This window comes from Tiliqua scincoides, chromosome 1 (genome assembly GCF_035046505.1).
Source record: "Tiliqua scincoides isolate rTilSci1 chromosome 1, rTilSci1.hap2, whole genome shotgun sequence".
NCBI lineage: Eukaryota > Metazoa > Chordata > Lepidosauria > Squamata > Scincidae > Tiliqua > Tiliqua scincoides.
The window spans coordinates 83,004,382-83,025,502 of record NC_089821.1 but is presented as its reverse complement, the minus strand read 5'-3'; the positions used below and the strand labels follow the sequence as shown (position 1 = coordinate 83,025,502).

General features: G+C 42.1%; 1 protein-coding gene across 2 annotated transcripts; it reads left to right on the top strand.

Annotated features, from left to right (window-relative positions):
* The first annotated feature begins 1,880 nt into the window (after nucleotides 1-1,880).
* Nucleotides 1,881-20,776, top strand: INSIG2 (insulin induced gene 2). 2 transcript variants are annotated; one of them, XM_066632830.1, is made up of 6 exons: nucleotides 1,881-1,966; nucleotides 11,665-11,984; nucleotides 15,004-15,128; nucleotides 15,634-15,800; nucleotides 16,813-16,912; nucleotides 17,865-20,776. In XM_066632830.1, the coding sequence occupies exons 2-6, from the start codon at nucleotides 11,741-11,743 to the stop codon at nucleotides 17,904-17,906; spliced, it is 678 nt and encodes a 225-aa protein (XP_066488927.1). In that variant the 5' UTR covers nucleotides 1,881-1,966; nucleotides 11,665-11,740; the 3' UTR covers nucleotides 17,907-20,776. The 2 variants fall into 2 exon arrangements, with proteins under 2 accessions (XP_066488927.1, XP_066488919.1); XM_066632822.1 differs by having other exon boundaries at nucleotides 15,631-15,800.
* The last annotated feature ends 345 nt before the right edge of the window (nucleotides 20,777-21,121 follow it).

Genomic DNA, 21,121 nt, shown 5'->3' with positions numbered 1-21,121 from the left:
GCCTAAGGAAAACACAGGTCATGGTTCAGGATGTGGACTCACCTCTCTGCATTACAATCTCTGCGCATGAACTGGAGGTTGTCCATGACTTTGTGTACCTCGGCTCAACGATCTCTGACACTCTTTCTCTCGATACTGAGCTAAACAAACACATCGGTAAAGCAGCTACCACATTTTCCAGACTCACAAAGAGAGTCTGGTCCAACAAGAAGCTGACAGAACATACCAAGATCCAGGTCTACAGAGCTTGCGTCCTGAGTACACTTCTGTACTGCAGCGAGTCATGGACTCTCCACTCACAACAGGAGAGGAAACTGAACGCTTTCCACATGTGCTGCCTCCGGCGCATTCTCGGCATCACCTGGCAGGACAAAGTTCCTAACAACACAGTCCTGGAATGTGCTGGAATCCCTAGCATGTATGCACTACTGAAACAGAGACGCCTGCGTTGGCTCGGTCATGTCGTGAGAATGGAGGAAGGCCGGATACCAAAGGATCTCCTCTATGGAGAACTCGTGCAAGGAAAGCGCCCTACAGGTAGACCACAGCTGCGATACAAGGACATCTGCAAGAGGGATCTGAAGGCCTTAGGGATGGACCTCAACAAGTGGGAAACCCTGGCCTCTGAGCGGCCTGCTTGGAGGCAGGCTGTGCAGCATGGCCTTTCCCAGTTTGAAGAGACACTTGGCCAACAGTCTGAGGCTAAGAGGCAAAGAAGGAAGGCCCATAGCCAGGGAGACAGACCAGGGACAGACTGCACTTGCTCCCGGTGTGGAAGGGATTGTCACTCCCGGATTGGCCTTTTCAGCCACACTAGACGCTGTGCCAGAACCACCTTTCAGAGCGCGATACCATAGTCTTTCGAGACTGAAGGTTGCCAATACCTAAATACTTGGGCCCCATCCCCAAGATTGCTTATTATGTATATGCAAGTATTCCAAAATATGGAAAAATTCAATCTCCAAAATGCTTCTGGTTCTAAGCACTTTGGACCTGTACCAGAAGTGTTGTGACTGAGAACAACACCTGGAGCGTGGCTTACCTTCTGCAGGGGTTGCAGCCTAACTATAAACTAAGTAACTGTATTCAGTGTTTCTCAAACTGTGGGTCGGGACCCACTAAGTGGGTCTTCAGCTAATTTTATTTCAATATTTTATTTTTAATATATTAGACTTGATGGCATGTGACTGCATTTGGGGAAATGTTACAGACCCGTGCTTTTAACAGGCTACTATGTGTATTCTTGTAACAATGATAGTCAATGGGACTTACTCCTGGGTAAGAGTGGGGGGGGAATTACAGCCTAGGATTGTTAAAAATTTCCTGCTTGATGATATCACTTCCAGTCATGACATCACTTCCCGTGAGTCCTGAAAGATTTTCATTTTAAAAAGTGGGTCCCAATGCTGAATGTGTGAGAACCACTGCTGTATATTTCATATACTCCCCCCCCCCCATTTTTTGATTCACTGTTCCTCTTTGCTGCCCCCAGAAGTCCCTTTTGTGGCATTTTTAAAAATAGAAGGTCTGAAACTGGACATTTGCTCAGTCAGGCACAGAGTGCCACTTTCTCCTCAGATTAAGAGCCCAAGCCTATGCCTGTCTACTCCGAAGTAAGTCCCATGACAGTCAGTGGGGCTTACTCCCAGGGAAGTGTGGACAGGACTGAAGCCTTAGCCACAAGCCTATGCCTGTCTACTCCGAAGTAAGTCCCGTGACAGTCAGTGGGGCTTACTCCCAGGGTAGTGGCCAGGACAGCAGCCTCCTGCATGGGGCGGGGAGTCCTGGGCGGCCAGGCACGCAGAGCGAGGGAGGGCGGCGGAGGAGGCCCGGAGCCTCCCTGCAGCCTTAGCGCGTCGGCGGAAGCGACTCTGCGTTCCCCTCCCCTTCAGGAGAGCACGGCGCTGCCGGCGGGTTGGAGGATGCGCGAGAGGCCGGCAGGGGAGGAGAAGATGGCGGAGGCAGAGTGAGTGAGCGAGCGAGCAGGCGGGCGGGAGGCATCTGTGGGTGCCGGGCCGGGGAAGGGCGGCGGGGGGAGGCTCCAGGCGCCCCCGCCTCACCTGGGCGATGCAGCAGCAGCAGCAGCAGGTGCTGCCCCGGGACCAGGCGCGGGCAGCTGAGCCTCCCTCTCTCCGGCTCCTACAGCGAGGGTTTCTCTGAAGGGTCATTTGCTGTTCCGGGCCTCTGGCGCTTCCCTCCTGCTCACTGCAGTGCTCTGCAATGAGTCCGGAGGCTGACATTGGTCATTCCTGCGGGTGTGAAGTGGAGCTCCCAGGTGACTCTCTACTAGGAGTAGTTTGAGGAGTAGTAGGAATGGAGGAAGAGTTTGTAGTACGTATAGTAGGAGTCATTTGAGGAGTATTAGGAGTAGTTTGTAGTACATATCGTAGGAGTCGTTGGAGTAGCAGTAGCAGTAGTTTGTAGTACATATAGTAGGAGTCGTTGGAGGAGGAGTAGTTTGTAGTACATATAGTAGGAGTTGTTGGAGGAGTAGTGGGAGTAGTTTGTAGTACATATAGTAGGAGTTGTTGTAGTGGGAGTAGTCTGTAGTACATATAGTAGGAGTCATTGGAGTAGTAGTAATACTAAACAGGGACGTGCAGTGGGTGGGGATACAGGTGAGGCAGAGCCTCCCCACAAGACTCTTTGAAAAGCGCCACCGCCATGTGAGATGCCCAAGCACCCATAAGCCGTGTGCACTGCCTACCTGCTCTTCTGCCTCCATGCTCTGTGCGTGGGCTGTGGGTGCTTGGGCGTCTCACACAGCAGTGGCACTTTTCAGAGGACCCCAGTGGGGAGGCTCTGCCTCTCTACCTGCCACATGTCCCTGATAGTAATAAGAGTAGTGCATAGAGCAGTGATTTTTGATCTTTTTCGTCTCATGGCACACTGACAAGGTACTAAAATTGACAAGACACACCATCAGTTTTTTGACAACTGACAAGGCACACTGTGCTATTGGTGGGGAGCTCACATCCCCATTGGCCCTACTAACAAATGACCCTCCCTCAAAATCTCATGGTACACCTACAGACCATTCGCAGCACACCAGTGTGCCATGACACAGTAGTTGAAAATGGCTGGCATAGAGGAATAGTTTGTTGTGTATGTTCCTTTTAGTACAGCTGTTGTGGTGTTTTTCAGCCAAAACCAAAAATGTTCACAAAGGGGTTTATAGAGCAAAAGAAATCTTACAAGGGTTCCCCTTGTCCTAGAGGGCTTGCAGTCTAGAAAAGGGATGCACAAGAAATGGCAGGAAACCACAACTGGAAATGGATGCTGTGCTGGAGTGAAGAGGGCCATTTGCTTTCCTGCTAAATATGTGAGAACTGCCACTTAGAAAGTAGCTCTTTGTTCTGTTACCAGAGAGTTTGTTGCTTTCAAATAAGCAACCTCTGCAGGTTGATAGCTAGGTCTTAGGAAAGATCCCTCTAGGTTGTTGGTAGGGGTGTCTATTGTGTTTTCTGTGTAGAAGGCTTCTATTTCACTGCGTGGCATTTTGATAGTATGTATTCCAAAAATTGCATTTCATAAAGTCAGTTGCCAAGTAATTGTGATATTATTCTTCTAATAATGTCTGTCTAATTAACTGAAGAATAATTTAAAGGCTAGGGTCAGGAAAGAATAGGTTTTTCATTTTTGGATAGGTTAAGGCAGGGGTGTCAAACTCATTTCATACGGAGGGCCACATAGCATTCATGATGCCTGCTGAGGGCCGGACATGATGCCATTAGGCAAGAAGTGATGTCATTAAACAAGTCATAACCAACAATAAACACTTTTTCTCACTTAGGAACTCATTAGCTGCAAATGACAAAAGAGAAAATATACAAATCTTGATCATATTTCAAGATATGGGAGAGCCCAATTTTCATGTGGGCTGCCCTTTCAGCTGTAACACCTCAGCCCTACACAGCAGCTGAATGACCTGAGGGTTGTATAAAAAGCATCTGCGGGCCACATCCAGCCCCTGGGCCTTATGTTTGACATCCCTGGGTTAAGGGATTAAAAAAAGACAACCAGCAACATTAGAAATACCTATCTGGTGTCTTTTTAAACATGTTTTTACCAGGTAGACCTGTGGTTCCAGGAGGTTTCAATCATTTTAGAACCCTTTTATAGCATAAAATTCAAAAGCACATTGTATGTAGAAAATCACAGATGGAACCACATGACCAGCTGTGGCAACTGCTATGAGTTGCAACAGGGCCCTGTGGCAACACCCTGAGGTGACTGATAACTGATACTCTGCTTCCCCAGATATCTAAGAGGTTATGGGATGTGATTGTGGTAATCGTGTCACACTGTGAACAACTGGCCAACTATAAACATAGCTGCATCTCATGTCTCCATCTATTGTGGCACTTATTGTGGAGTCCTGTCAGATAGCAAGCTTGCTTGCTGTGGTTGTAGCTAGGCTCCATTTTAAAGTCAGTGGAGGTTCTGCCACATGCATGAATTATTTTGATATCCTTAGCTTGTCTTAGCTATGTCCTTAGCTACGTCTTCCAAATCAAGTATTTTCCCTGAGCACTTCCTTTTTCAAGGCCACTGATGATGCAGTACCTTCACACGATTGCTTTAAAAGATTGCTTTTTTCAGTACAACAGATTTTTCCTCACCTTTTTTGTTGTACCACTCAACTGTGATCTGTATGCCACATACGATATTTCACAAAAATGGTTAATATTCAGTGGATAACTTTTGCCCCAGTAATGCTGATATTCCTTTTGTAACAACTCTTGGAACAGTGTTGGGAATATTATTCTAGCAAGTATGATGTTGAAGTGCCATATGAATTCTAATTCTGTCAGTTTTCTAGCTGTTAGATGCTTGTGTGTGATCAAGGGAATTGCTCTCAGATGTTCTTGTAACACTGAGATCCTGTGAAGAAGCTCAGCTGATGCATCTGTCTCAGATAGGTGAGCTTGAGCAGCATGTGGTTTGTAAATTCTTTATGGACAAGGAGATGAAGGTTTTATGGCATTGTGTGACTTATGCATGGGTAATATAGCCTATCTGTAAACAGCATAGAAAGTATGCTTTAATTTGGGCATATATTCTCAGAATAGTTCTACACGTATATATGCATTGGTTTGTGTTCAATAAACTAAAACACATGAAAATAGTTCCTTATTCTAACAGAGTGTCTGCCAAAAGTTTAGTTGTCTGTAAGCTGGCTTAGTAATTAGAAACTGCGGTACAGGGATGCCGTATCACAGGGAAAACGCGTAGTTGGTTCCAAATCTAGAAACAGAGCGCTAGGACTCATAGTCTTTTTAGTTGTTTAGTTAATGGTTAGGAATAATCCTTCCAGGTTCTACAGCCCTCCTCATGGAATTCTGTGCACTTGAAAATGGTCCTTGTAAGAATGATTTTATGTATTTATACCATATCTTAGAACACTTGAGTTTTCTGAAGATAACTCACAAAACAAAATGAAATGATAAAATGAATCCAAAATTTTAAAGACATTAAAAACCAATCCATATAAAAATCTAATTTTAAAGAACGTGATGTGTGTGTCACATAATCTTGAGCACTCATTATTGCCCCAGTCTCTGCAGGTTGCGTTCTTGTTGTGGCAGGTGGCCTGGCATGTATATAGCAATGAGAGTCCTTCCTGTACTTCACACTTGGTTGTCCAGTGCTGCTTGTTTGTGGCCAGATCCCTGGCATGCAGCCTGTTTCCTCTAAGTATGTTGTAGCCTAGTGCACTTGAGAAGAGTGGGCCATGTGATAACCATATTTATTTAGAAGATTTCTATATCGCCTTTTCCTATGCTAAAAGCCTTGTCTCAAGGCAGTTTACAACAAGGTTAAAAATACATAATAAAACATATGTAAAAACAACGCGCGCACACACACAGCCACAGTAGCCAAAAACAGTGGATTAAAATATAAAACCATCAAGCAAATAGCAGATAAAATGTCAGATAAAAGTCCTGCAGGTCCCCCAGTATCCTCAATTGTCAGAAACATTCCCCCAATGCTACCCACTACCAAAGGCTGTTTTAAATAAAAAAGTTTCCATAGGTGATGCTGCAGCAAGAAGGCTGACAATGAGACTGGGGAGAAGTGCTTATCTAAGGGTATCTCCTTGAAGGATGTAGAGCTGTGCATGGGAGCATATGCTGTGCATGGGAGCATATGCTAATGAAGGATCATGTTCAGTGTTTTAACTGTTAAGAATTGCATCTATATTCTACACAGAAGAAATATCTGTGCTGTTGAAAGTTAGCCCATTTGCTAGACTAGCAATTTTGTACTAATATTCTGTTCAGTTGATGTTGTACAAATTTATTATTGCCAGAATTTTTACTTAGCTCCTATGAATGGTACGTCATTTGGCTTCCTAGGAAATTCAGCTTTTGTTTGAAAAAGAAATTGATTACTAGCTCTGACGATGTCAGCAAGGGCCTTGGAGAGCAATTTTATCAGGGGGTACAAAGTTTCTTTTGAGTCCCTTTGCAAAGGGGGAAGCAGAGCGGGGGAGGGTGGTGACGGTTGAGCAGAATGGGGGCAGGGAGGGGCTAAATAGGGTAGAGGGAGGGAGGAGACAGCTGGAAAAGTCTTTTGATACCAGGTCTACCTACCCATATGTCATCAGCAGCTAGATACAGTAATATGGAAAACCAAACATGCTCCTAAGTCTCTCTAAAATCTTTTAAATATAGAAAATCATTGCAGAAAATTTTCATATTTTGGCTCACACTAGAATGGAAAGTGTCCTGTGTGTACCAAAACATATTTCTGCAGCAGCTGTGGTCTTGCAGCTGAGTCCCTGAGCTCCTATACAGTCATTCATGGTAAGCAGATCCACAAGCCTGTAGCAGGCCAGTTTCCTCCCAGATCTGACACTGTGTTAAGAGAGTGTCATGTATGCATTCCTCGGCTCAGCACATATGGCTTGGCAGTAGCTGCAGCCGCATGCTCATGGAAGTGTCCCCAGCATCCTGTATGGGCAACAAGTCTGAGTAGTAGGAAAATGTAAGATCCTAGGAAATTTCTTTGGCTCCTGGGCTTGGGTTCAAAATACCCCCTTTACCCCCCTCTCCTAGGCCCTGATGATGAGGTATAAAACTGATTCAGGGATTCCAGTGATCATCTTCTGTGCATTGTCCTTTTTCCTGTCCTTTTTCAGAATTCCTAATCCCTGTACTGTATTTCTCCAGTTGCTGCCATGTCCTTGCTCTCTGCTGCCCCAGCTCTGCCAGTTAAGCAAAATTGCAAACGTTGGAATTGGCCTAAAAGAATTTGGCTTTCCTTGCTGCATTTATTTGGCTGAGAGGGAGGATGGCCATGACCAAATATATAGCTTGTTTATAGCAATGTTAACTCTGTATGTATGTAAGTAACTGTAAGCCTAACAATTTCTCATAATTGGATTATTATACATGGAAATAGTCAGAACCTAGAATTGCTGCTCATCCTGGTATTCCCCAGACAGATAGATCCTAATTGTAGTGGGCCACAAGCTGATATCAACATGTGTCACTTCCAGAGAGTCCTTCCTTTTCTAACAAGTAGAAGCTGAAATAAATACAACTGCGTGAGATACTTATCTCAGAGCTCAGTTTTCAGACAGGCTTGGATTAGCAGCCTGTCTGCTGGGAATACATTTTCCTGATAAAAGAAACTTCAAGAGAATGTCGCCATTCAGGACACCAGATTCCCCAACCCCTTTGAGTGAGTTTATAGGCACAGAATATCCCCTCCAAGGAGGCTGAAGTTCAGGTATGGCTCTTCAAAATTGGGGGTGGTGGTAGAAATAACTTTGCGTTGCCTAGTTAATTTAAGGTTAAGTAGCCATATAGTATTGCACACTAGATGCCCAAGAGAAACATCTGTATGTAAAAGAAGTGCATATTATCCAAGTACTGCTGTGTTTACTGTGGTTGGTTAATGGCTGATATGAAGATTTGAAAGGATTTTTTAGTATTTAAAAACTGGTTTTTATTAAGGCACACGATGATGTAGCAGTCTCCAAACTATGGCCTGTAGTGTGCCCAACGGTTGTGTCCATGCGTGGCAATGCTGAAGCTTGCCATTCTAGTGCGAAGCAACCTGTTTTCGTGCCATGAATTTGCAGATTCTTGCACCAGGGAGACAGTTCCACTGCCGATAACCTCAGAAGGCTCCATACCTTGATTTCCCAGCAGAGTCATCTACCTGGCACAAGGCTCTGCAAACTCTCAGTGTGAAAATGGGTCACTTTGCTCTGGAACAGTAAGCACAGCTGTGCCCAAATGTGATCATTGGGCATTCCAGATCCAGCCCATTGGCCAGAGTTTGGAGGCCCATGTTATTGGTAGTTATCTGTGCACTTACAGGCAACAATATTCAACTGGAAGAATAGAAAGTAAATCAGTAGAGAAAGTGTACTCTTCTTCCACGTGTACTCGTTTGAAATCTGCATTGCTGGTGCCCCATCTTCTGTGGAAGAACAGAATGTGAGGCAGCTCTTCTGTGTGTGCAGTGGAAGGATAGCTTAAGAACTGCCTAACTGGATCCAATCAATGTGTGCATCTCCTGTTTCCACACTGGTCAGTCAAATGCCTTTGGGAACTTGCAAACAGGGCAGGAAAGGTAATAGCTTACCAGCTTCTCCTTTGTAGCCAGAATAAAATTCCCAGGCCTTCAAAAAACAAAAGTTGATATGAATGGTGCTTTAATTCCACAACCAGGTGTGTGTGATACAACAAAAACATTTTTGGCAGTTTTTACAAAGTCTATGAGCTTACCTTTTTGTTCTCAAAAGAACAAGGTATGAAAAGGTGCGTCCAGCACCTTTTTGTTCAAAAAAAACTGAGAAACTAGTTGGTTAGGTAACCATCAGTCTTGGTATACAATATCTGAACCTGTTTTGAACACTTAAGCCTTCTGAAAGCTTCTTATCCTTTCTTGTTCTGTGTTTTTCTTTCTATGTTTTCTTCTTCCAGTCTCTTTTTTTCCTTCCCCCTCTGTTCCTCTTCAGGCCTTCCTGTGCAGTTGCCCATAAACTCTCCAGATTTCTAATGTTAATATTTTTGTGACTGGCAGAGCAGCTTGCAAGGCTTTAGAAGCTGTATTGACACTTGGTACGTTCTTTTTAAACTTGCACACTGAACACACATGGAGACGCATGCCCCACCTGTGAGCTTCTGCATTCCTGGTTCACTGGTGTTCCAAAAAGTCCAGAATTGTTGTGCAGAGATTAACTATTATGAATCAGTATAATTCAGTGACTTGTGGAAGGTTTCCATGAATTTTCTTTTGACACGGGCAAGTGCTGCCTCAAGGTGAGCAGATGCAAGCTGCAGAAGGCTACAGTGGTTTGTGACTCTAGCTACACATTGTTGGTTTTGGTTTCAATTTGTTAGTGTGCTCATTTAGCAGTTCTCTTGGGTGTAGATTACAGTGGTTCTCACACATTTAGCACCAGGACCTACTTTTTAGAACCTGCTGGAAGTGGTGTCCTGACAGAAAGTAACATCATCAAGCTGGAAAATTTTTAGCAATCCTAGGCTGCCCATACTTACCCAGGAGTAAGTCCCATTTACTATTATTGGTAAAAGAATATACATAATAGCTTGTTAAAAGTACAGGCCTGTAACATTTCCCCAAATGCAGTCACATACCATGGTAGCATCAAGTCTAATATATTAAAAATAAAATATTGAAATGAATGGAGACCCATCTGAAATTGGCTTGCGATCCACCTAGTGGGTCCCAACCCACAGTTTGAGAAACACTGATGTAGAAGAATAGGTAAGCAGTTCCCCACAGCTGCAAACAGTTCAATGTACATCGAGCATCTGCTGAACAAGAAATGGTGTAGGGGAAACTGTTGCGGGGAGGTTTAGGGGTGGAGTGCAGGAGTCTCCAGCAGAGCAGCACAACAGAAACTCGAGGCTGATGTCCAAGGCAAACTCTCAGAAGGCAAAGAGGCACTTGACACGAGAGTTAGGTTCCATCACCAAGATATATTATATACAAGGATATTTACAGCAACACTGGTCAATCATACAGCAACACACATTACGGCATCCTGATTCCTATTCCTTAACACTCACCACCCTACACGCTCACCCTCACTCACCCCCTCACTCACCGAGGAGTGTTTGTCTTCGTCCTTGGTATATGCACAAGGCACACCCACAATCAGCTGCACAGAGTCAGCAATCAGGAACAGCTGCTCCCTGTTACTTGTTACAAACTGTCTGTTCACCACAGCGTTTGTTATATTCCCTCCTGTGCACAGGACCTGAGTGATTTCCTGGGTTCAGACCTCAACAGAAACAAACAGTCTCTTGCTGCTACATCTCTTCCACTTGCTCATGAATAAGAGCTATCAAAAGATGCAATCGGCTGGCAGCTTCAGAATGTACAAAACAACCTTATAGAGTTTTTTTCCCCCTTTAATGTTCCAGGTGACTAAGCTGTCTGTCAGAATACTTGTTATACATGAATGTGACACTGAATCCATGTAGAACAAGAGTTTTGATTGACAGGTTGGAAAAAAAGTGTCTGGGAAGGGAATGCTGCTGTTCAGATCCAGAGGTTGTGTTGGAAGAGCTGGTGGGGAATGAGGGAGGAAAGTTCCAAGGAATTAACTACTCGGTTTATAGTTTAGTTTGTAGTGGAAGTATATTTTGCCTAATCTTGTGATGGTTTGGATTAAATATTTCTTTAAGATTGTGTTTTTTCCCCCTGCTATAATTTATAGCATGCTAAACCTTTATTTGGCCAGACTGTCCTTTTCACAATAGTTCATGCTTTTGGTGACCCATCAGACCACACTTTGCTAATTGCCTTTCTGCATAGACTTCCTGAACTAGTACTCAATCTTGCACTTTCAATACAGTTCAGCTGTCAATTTGTTGTGTACTAGTCTCATTGTCAGCTATAACGCAACAGTGTTTTAAGATTGTATTTGAAGATTGTAGAAGTTTTTTCAAGCCACTGTACTAAGAGGCACCTTCTAAAGCAGAGGTTCTCTTCTTAGCAGTGGGAGAGAAACTGTCCCTATTCACTTTTGCTGGTGTCTTTTTTTTTTTTTAAAAGGTCCTGAGCCCCCTAGGAAAGGAAACCAGTTTAAAATTTCTTTTATTTGAACCAATTTGTGAACTTTTTGTTGAAGAGGAGTAGTATATCCACAGGGGTTTGGTTCCAGGATCCCGCACAGATGCCAAAATCCACAAATGTTCCAGTCAGTGGCTGTAACACTGAGAAAATTGTATAAATTGCATGCATTTGCTTAACTTGCATTAATTGCCTGAACTTGTGTGAATGGCACAAACGAGGCAAGTGCTGCAGCCAGAGATACCTATGAAATGGTGGGAGGCTCCAGCAGGTTATGTGGAAAAAAATTAATACATTTTCAATCTTTTGCTATTCAATCTTCATTTATGTGTGTTTGGAAGAGGGCCAGTAATTGTGGTTTAGAGCTGTGCTGGGTTCAGTTGGGGAGAACCAGGGCCTGGATTTGAGTCCTCAAGTAACCAGTTGCCTGTATAGAAGTTATTGTTTGAGGATACACAAATATTAAAAGATACAAAATTGGTCCTATAGAATTCTTCAGAGTAAAAAACCTCTGCCTTATCTCCATGTAGCTTTAAAAGAAAACTCAATTTCAATATGCGTATTCGGTTTACTTACATTATGTTTGTCTTTCTTGAATAGGGTTTGGAGTACGTCCTGAATTAAGAGAGACAGTATTGTATTAAACTGGTTGTTCCTCCTTCCTGTAAATGAGACCATGGCAGACGATGACATGCAACCGTCTATACCAAAGAAGTGTGGCCCCTACATTTCTTCAGTAACCAGCCGCAGTCTGAACTTGGTGATCCGTGGGATAGTTCTGTTCCTAACTGGTGTCTTTCTTGCATTAGTATTAAACTTGCTACAGATTCAGAGAAACGTCACCTTGTTTCCACCTGATGTGATTACAAGTATCTTCTCGTCAGCTTGGTGGGTACCACTTGGCTGTGGAACAGCATCAGGTATGTCAGAACCGTTATGCTAGGTGGATGTCAGGAAAATGTTGTGGGCTTGATCCAGTGGATACCCATTTGGGCACCTATGTGCAGAGTGAGGTTTCCTAGAGGGTATAACAAAGCCCTGTTTCTTCTCACTCTCTCCCATGCCCCAAGACGTTCATGCACAGACACCATGTCAGGCCCTTAAAGGGTAATGTGGGGGTTGTGGTTTCCTCTCATCAGCCTACCCAGCGCTCTGATTGGTCAGGGAGCATAAGGCGGGCACTGATATGGAAGACACACACAAACCTTGTACTCTGCCTGGTGCCTGATATGCTAAGAACTTGTGTGTTCTGGATGTGGGGGGGGGGCAGTTGTCTCTATGGGGCGCCTTCCCATGTAGATACTGTGCCCAAAGCAGACTAAATATGTGATACTCTGCCATAACTCCCACCCAGTCCCAACTTCCTTGATGGCCACTTTAGGATAACACATTGGGTCAAGATTGTGTTTGGGCAGCAACTTAATTTGCTGAGAAAAAAATCTTGGAACCCTTTTTTCAGATGTTGCCATTTGTCTGCAGATTGTTTGCATAATGTCTGCTGATTTGCTGCTGCAAACACCAAAAGTTTGGACTCATTCTGGCTTTAAGACACATCATTTAACAAAGTACAGAAATATGTCCCATGAAAAAGATGGATTGTTGCCAATTTCATCCTATTCAGAGCAAGCCTAGAAATGAACCAGGAAGTAGGCTATTTGACTTGACTCCACCAGATTAATCAGTCATCAGTGATGTATACAATTCCCTTGCAGTGGTTCAACTTCCTTTTTAAAATTGAATGCATGTAATAGGGAAATGTGCATATGTCCTAAGCAGTGTGAAATGTGATTCTTCTGTTAGTGAGATGCATGGTGCACTTAATGTCTTGTTTGTGGTGAATTGCTTTGATCAGATGGGTTCTCTGTTCTATTATTTCCAAAGCAAAAGCACTGGAAGGGATTTTAAAAGAGGCAATGGTAGGGTGCATCCCCTCTCTCTGTCTCCCAAAGCAGGCTTCCATCCCTACTTCAATTGATTCTGTTTCTGCAAAAGATCTCTCTATCAGCAGAATTATATTGGCAGTAGCATTGGGAGTGGAAAGACACTAAAGGACAATTTTGTGTTAGTAAACCTTTGTTATAACAGGGATTTTTTTTGTGGCACTTATTTTAATGCAGATCAATGAAATAATCTGTTGACTGACAGATATTTTTGCGGTGGGGTGGGGTGGGGAATAAAGATAATGTGGGTTACAGCCTTGAAGATTATCTTATTACTTTTCTGCTGATTTGATATACCACAGATTTCATGGAGGACTCAGATTTGAAAGGGGATTGTCTGTGTAACTTTTCTGAAATGTGTTGGTTTTCTTCTCTCATGAGACACACTTGGGATATTTTAGTCTCCTTTTATCTGTCTTTCCATCATAGCCCATTTTGCTGTAACCATTCTGCAATACTTGATAACCTATGGTAAGGGAATAGCAATTAAGTCACTTCTTCATTTATCATGTATAATGCCACCTGACACACAAGAGTAAGATTACATCAATAGTCATCAAAGCAATGATTATGAACGTTCTTTCCGACTATATACTATAATGTTCTTGATTGTTTTTAATTTGTGTCCTGCAGTATCGTCCCAATGGGAGCCTCAGTGAAGCTCACAAAGAACAGTATTAAAAAGAAAGCACACACACCTGTATTGTAAATTAAGATGACAAATTAAAACCAAAGTTTTTACATAGGCTCCAACCTCAGCTGTCCTTCATGGTGTTCCACCTGGTCTTTTCAGCTCCCTTTATAACAGCAGCTTCCCATGTGGTAGTGTCATGGACTTTTACTAGTAATAAATACTGTGTCAGATGCTCAAGCTGAAGTTCTCCTAGCTTGCATCAGGTGGAGTTGCATTATTGCCTGTAGTGGTGTTCTGTTAGTTTGGGTAGCATATAAGTATCTTTTCATCAAGGGAAAATTATCCATGTTCATCTTAAGTTTTAAATACCACTAATTGCTATATTCTGTGAATAAATAATAATAAATATTTATATACCATTTATGCCACAAAAAGTTCACAATTGGATAACTAAATGGCTTCCTGTCCCAAAAGGGCTACAATCTAAAATGATGCAGAAAAACACCAACAAACAGTCACTAGAAAAGACACCATGTTGGGGTAACGTGGGACAGTTACTGTCCTTTTGCTAAATATAAAAGGATCACTACTTGAAAAACTGCCTCTTTATCCAGTTAGCAGGGTATAGCACTCTTAATAGCAGCAGTTAGTATCGCTAGTCTAATGATGCTGTCAAAATGGTTGTCTGTATGAAGTCACCATGGTGCTTGTAAGTTTAAAGAGAGAAAAAGGGAGGTGGATTCCCCTGTGTCCTTATCAAGATAGTCACATGACATGATGGGTACACAACTGCTGTGCATTGTTCTTGGCTCAAATGTAAGCTTGTTCCACAAGTCGTTTTCTTGGAGACAGAAAATGATACTGCCATAGTACTTGTCCCTAGTGTTTGAATCTCGTCATGGTCATTCATTTATCTCATTTAATCCAAATAGATTAAATACTATAGATGAATTACTATTTGCATGGTCACTGTTGCAAACCGGGTACATCTTGAGTTCAGTGGAACTAGTCACCTTGTCAATGGCTGCCAAATACACATATGAGTGAAACTAGGCAGCTTCAAAATGAAGATGAAAAAACTAGGAAGCAAAGAGTAAGTGACTAAATGGACAATTGTAATACTAGGGAAATGAGCGTAGTGGGACCTTCAGGTCTGTATGGTTAAGAGGATCTGAATTTGGAAGCCACATCTAACAGTTCATGCTGGTCTGGTACCAAACAGATCTGAAAGAGCTTTAGAAGACTTTCACCAAGTGGAATTCATTGTGAATAAGTGCAAAGAAAAGCTGATACCTATACAAGTGACAGATTTTGCAGATCTCTAACTGTTTCTTGTTTCTTTTGTATTTTGTTTTGATATTACAGCTGCGATTGGGTTATTGTATCCCTGCATGGATAGACATCTGGGAGAGCCACACATATTTAAGAGGGAATGGTCCAGTGTTATGCGCTGCGTAGCGGTCTTCGTTGGTATAAATCATGCCAGTGCTGTATCCTTCTCTGCAGTGACTTCAACACAGTTTTCATGCCTTGAGCATACCTGACATGGCAGGACAGTAAATTGAAATGTACAGTTGCCCTTCTGCTACTAACTCAAGATGATGTACAATAGTTTATACATCAAATCTGAAAATAGCTTAAATATTTAGTAAGTACAGTAACTATCCAACAATGTTCAAAACAGCAAGCTGCAGTGAAAAAATAATTATAATTATTATAATGAAATAATTTTTAAATGCCTTTGAAGTAAAGTTTCTATGAATTGGCAGAAGCCAAATAAAGCTGTAGCAATATGGGTGTGCCTAAGCAGGAAAATCCATGAAACAAGCACCACCCTTGGGTAATTGCATCCCTAGTAAATTGGCGTTTGAAATTTCAGTGTTGGAATTTTGCTATGCTGTCTTGTCATCCTATTGCAGGTTATATTTAAAAAAGATATAGAAAGGTTTCATTTAGAAATGACCTTCCAAAACGGTTTCTTAACGATGTTAGCAGAAAGTGGATTTTGCCAACAACATCCAGTTGTCTCTCACACTTGCAGCGCTATCAATTGGGTTGTGGTGGACATTTGATCGATCTCGAAGGGGTTTTGGTCTGGGAATAGGAATTGCATTTGTGGCCACGTTGGTGACTCAGCTTCTGGTCTATAATGGAGTGTATCAGTAAGTATTTGCTATATTGTAAAATTGCAGTAATGCTAGTCTGTTACAGGCAGCATCTGATGGACCTGCAGACTAAACAATTTTAAAAGCTGCTTGACTGCTTTCCAACAATGACTAAGCATGGTTTATTCTCATTAACTTGAGTGTGAGTAAGATTGCAACCCCAATGGGGTTTGCATGGCCACATCTGTCACATTGTAGACTGATGGTTCTCTGATATTCCTGCTAAGTTTAAAATGATAGAATGGTAGTTCATTTAGTCTGATTATGGCTCAAATCCTAACCAACTTTCCAGCTCTGACATGGCTGTGCCCATGGAGCGTGTGCTGCATCCTGCACTTCAGGGGCAATCATGGAGGCCTCCTCAGGGTAAGGGAATTTTTGTTCCCTTACCTTGGAGCTGCTTTGCCCTTACCTTGGTGTTGGAAAGTTAGTTAGAATTGCACCCTAAGTCACCTTACTGATTCCAATGCAGCAACCTTCATCAGTGTTACTATGCTAATGGTTCCTATCTACAGTACATCCAGTTGCTTTGGTACAGTGACACATAATAAGGATTATCTTCTCTTGCATCTTACATGCCTCTTTAACCCAGTGAAAACCTGCAATGCACAAGGAAGTAGGTCAGAGGTAGTTACCTCTATCCCATTTCCTAGGGCTAGGGCAGTTGTTCAGCTTCATTGGCATGGTATTGTACCACTGTGGTTTACAGCCAAAGATCCCCAGGATCGTGCCACTCAGAGGGCTGCAGGGGCTTGACTGTACTTACCAGAGCCTCCTGTAACCTTCTGGGGGTGCGGAGAGCCCTGTGCGACTGTCTGCAGGGCTCCCCGCACCCCCGGGAGGCTGCAGAAGGTTTCTGCCTTCCCCCTGCCCCTGCCAAGGCTTAGAGCAGCTCAAACTCTCCCTGAGAGTTTGAAAACCGCTGTGTTAAGCCATAGTTTTGTGCTGTAGCTGATAGAACTTATGCATGAAAGACCAGGCAAATAAAGTGACTTTTATTTCTTTGTAGATATACATTTCCTGACTTCCTTTATGTGCGTTCCTGGTTACCCTGTATATTTTTTGCTGGTGGAATAACTATGGGCAACATTGGCAGGCAGCTGGCAATGGTGAGTAAACAGTACCTGTACTAGAATTGCTTGTTGCATGTGTGTCTGCCACATGCGCAGCTACTCATTCTCGAGCCACATTCAGATAACTACTTTGCAAGTAGTGGTGTTGCAACAGGTTAACATCCTGCTGCCCTCCAGTACTTGTCTCTGGTTTTTAAATTGTTTTTCAGTGAAATGCACTCTATCTGTAATCTGCCTTGTAGTAATAAAGTGCATTTATGAAGACAGTAGCCAAATCTTGAATTGCCTCGTGAGCTGCAATTCCAAACAGTGTTTTGTGGCACACTAGAATTTCTCAGCAAACTCTCAGTGTACCCAGCATTAAGTTACTCTGGCTAAACAGTGTTAGGGATGCTTCACAAACATGCATAATCTTTACAACCACCCTGTAAGGTAGGGCATATTTCAAGATGAATAGGTGAAGATGTGAGCGAATGGCTGACCTCACTTAATGAGCTCATACTAGAGGGAAGATATAAACCATAGACTTTCTGATCTGTATGTCAGTCTTTTGGCCACTGTACCAACACTTAGTAAGTTGTTAAACCTAGATGGGTTGTTAGCAGTGATGACTAGGTGACTTTCTTACCTGAGCAAATAGACAACAACTTTTCTGAAGATACCTCAGTTTGTTCTGACTTGTTCACTCTGTTCACTTTTATTTGCATGGAAGTACTTTGCATGATTTACCCTTGTTCATGTGAGCATAGCTTAGGAACTTTCTAATCTGTCTCTGACAACCCATGATAACCCAAGAAAGAGTGACTGTTCCTTTGCACAGATTGCCTGCTGTGTTTCAGAAAGACTCCTGCAAATCCTATGAAAACTTGAAGTTGAGCTATTCGGCTCATCTATTTGCAATATTCTTTCTTGATTAGAATTGTGTTTTATGTCCCCTCTACCATTTCAAAGACACACTAAATTTCTGTGTTTTTTTTAAATTTTGTAGTATGAATGCAAAGTAATTGCAGAGAAGTCTCATCAGGACTGAAGATAGCAACGCATATCTATCTCACAAGAGAACAAGTGACGGATTGTGGGAAGAGCACACAGTAAGGAGCACTTGATGATAAAAGTGCCAAACAGCTGATTCCCTCTTCTATTCTCACTCCTGACCTCATCTATCTGCAAAAGGCACAGTTTACTGCAATCTGTGATTGCTGCATCTGTAGGTCACTTGAACATTCTGGCACCTTAGATGTGTTCTGTGTGAAACTGCACCGGGATGCAACACACGGGGCAAATGTTGGTGTATAGGTAGATGCCTTTAATTTCTGAACTAAGCTAGGCTTGCCAGATGCCAACTTCTTCTCATCATGCTCCAGTGCCAAACCAAGCTTGTTTTCTCTCTTTTACCTGCATTCCATTTTACTTATTTTAGACAATTTGAGAGATATGGTGTTCTTACAGTGTCACCATTATTCTAGGCCAGAGTGACATAAGAGGTGATCTGAAAAGGCAATAAGGAAATGAAATCCAAAAGATAATTCAAGTCAGAATAATTCTATGTCAGAATGCCAATGCAAGGGAGGGCAGCAGGATGCAGGTCTCTTGTTATCTGGTGTGCTCCCTGGGGCATTTGGTGGGCTGCTGTGAGATACAGGAAGCTGGACTAGATGGGCCTATGGCCTGATCCAGCAGGGCTGTTCTTATGTTCTTAAGTCTGTGTTTGCACTAGTTTTTTTTTTTAAAATTCACAGGTGATTTGCACATCAGGTACTTTTATGCACAGCTATCTTGAGCTGTCTGTTTTGTGTTATCACAATTATATATTGGATGCACAGCCAACCTACACTGTTGCAATGCAGGTGCTCAGGTTGGCTACTGAAGTCATGGTGTCTGCATTTGCACTATGTTGAGAGTGGTGTTCCTCTGTAAATGGGAACATTCTGTTGTGAGGACATTCATCACACACCAGCTGCAGCTGCAGCACAACTGCAAGTGTAAACACAGCACAGATGAAGTGATATTGCTGAGACCATTTTAGAAATAAGTCATTTGCATATGACAGCTTCAGTCTAGTAATAGGAAAATCCAAGCTTCTTTAAGGAACTGAAATATCTCTGTCTACTTGTTGCAAGTCTATTCTTCACCCATAAGCATGTGCTTGGATGCTTGCATTCATTCTGATGACAGAAGGTACAAACTACTGTGAATTTCATTACGAAGAAATGAAAGATGTGAGTGTTCTTCTTGAATTGCCATATGCTACACTGGAAATTGAAAAGGAGAAGGATCTCTATACAGATTGTGATTGGTCAAACAGATGATTAGAAAACCATATTCTGCCATAGGCTCTTGGACAATTTGGGATTAGGGGAGTAATGCCTAACTGGTGGTAAGCCCAGAGGTGTTTGATATTATTCAACACAATTTGAATTTATTCTAAAATTGGCCAATTTCATTACATCTGTGACTGTGTTCATTTCAGCTAAGGGAGCTGCTACTGCTTTCTTTAAGTATTTGTGAAAGGTTTTAAAAAATACATTAGTCATGTGAAAAGACTGAAGTTGGTCCAAAGAACAGATAGGTTTAGATGATATTTGTATTTTCTTAATAATAATGCTTTTGTTCATAAAACATGAGGAACAGGTATGGTAAGCAGCGTTTTTGAGGCTTGTACTTTTATATATATGAAGAATATGCAATGGAAATCCGGAACACAAAAGTTATCGGAAGGAAACTGTGCAATGAAGACTTTTTTGGAATTAAAAAAGCAAATCATATGCAAAATGTCAGTAGCTCCATCTTTCCATTTAACATCACTACACTGCAACATCGCCAGCATGGTTGTAATATTGTTGGACTTAATTTAGTAGTAGCCCATGAGTATTCATGCTGCTTCTTATGTGCCCCTTCCCCGCAACGAAATGCATAACACAAAAAAATCCTTAAATGGAACAAACGTCACTGGAATTAATTTTGAATCAAAGTAAAGATATTAAACTATCAAAGAACTCAGTCTTCTGGCCCCAGCCCAGTGCAGTTCACAACTGTATCTGTGATGATGCTTATGAATATTTATTGGATTGACTCGTGTTTTAAAGTGTTCTTTTTGGCTTGTTAAATTTTGGCATAAGACTATCTTGAAGGCTTGAATCTGGGTGATTATATCAGAGTGCCACTGTGGATTTGAAGCAGATTAAGGAAACTATACTAGAGCAATCAAACTTTTATAATTTTCTGACTATACTTTGTGTACTCCTTGCCCATATATTGGTTGAGTTTGGAGTGAATCGACAAAAAGCTGGTGCATGTAGTTACAGAAGGGTGATTTTCTGCTTTATGTCTCCAGTTCTAGGGGGTAAGCTGCCTTTGATGGACTAGGGCACTAGTTTTTGTATTCTGCTGAATCTAGTTGGTCTAAAATGTGAATGGAATTTAATAAAGAAAAAAGGGGGCATGTGGGGGCCACAATAATAGTTACCCATGTCTGTATTCACTGAAAGGTTAGGAGTATCCTTTGTAAGTGATTCACTAACCTTTAGGAAACTTAACTATGGGCTCAGTGGTTGCTTGTTCAAGTCTGTCTTGTTCTCCTGTCACATGGTCTTTTCACCCAGCTGTGAGGAAGGGCCTCATTCATCGTGCAGAAGAAATCCAAGGCAGTACTGACAAGCTGATAAACGTATGAAGATGTATGTGAACCTTTGCATAATGACGTAAAGAAGGCAATACCACTTTTGCTAAACCATTCTCCAAGCATCCTTGTGAACCGTGTTTGCTGTGCATTACTGCTAACACCTGGTCATTCTGAAAACATTGCTTAGAATACTAATGCAAAGTCAACCTGTCATCCTGAAGTTGTTCTGCTGGACTGCTCTGTTTCTGTTAAGTTGTTTCGCATTTAAAATAACTTGTGAAGATAGATATATACAATCAGCCAGTACTGGAATCTTGAGAGGGAGAGGTTCAAAATGGAGATGCCTTAATTACAGTGGTGGGAAGAGGCAGCTACTGTATAATGTGTAATTACAATATTAGACTGTCTTCAAATGTTCTATAGAGAATGAATAAGGTATATTTTAGATACAACTTTATAAGCACTATAAACCCTTCACTAGTTGTGAATTGTAAAGGTTGATAATGTTGACTTCTTCATATTGCTGTTAAAATAGAATGTGTATTAAACATAATTACAGCCTTGTTGGACAGATTTTGTGTTCATTTTTCAAGTGGTGGTAATTTATATCATGGCAATTCTGT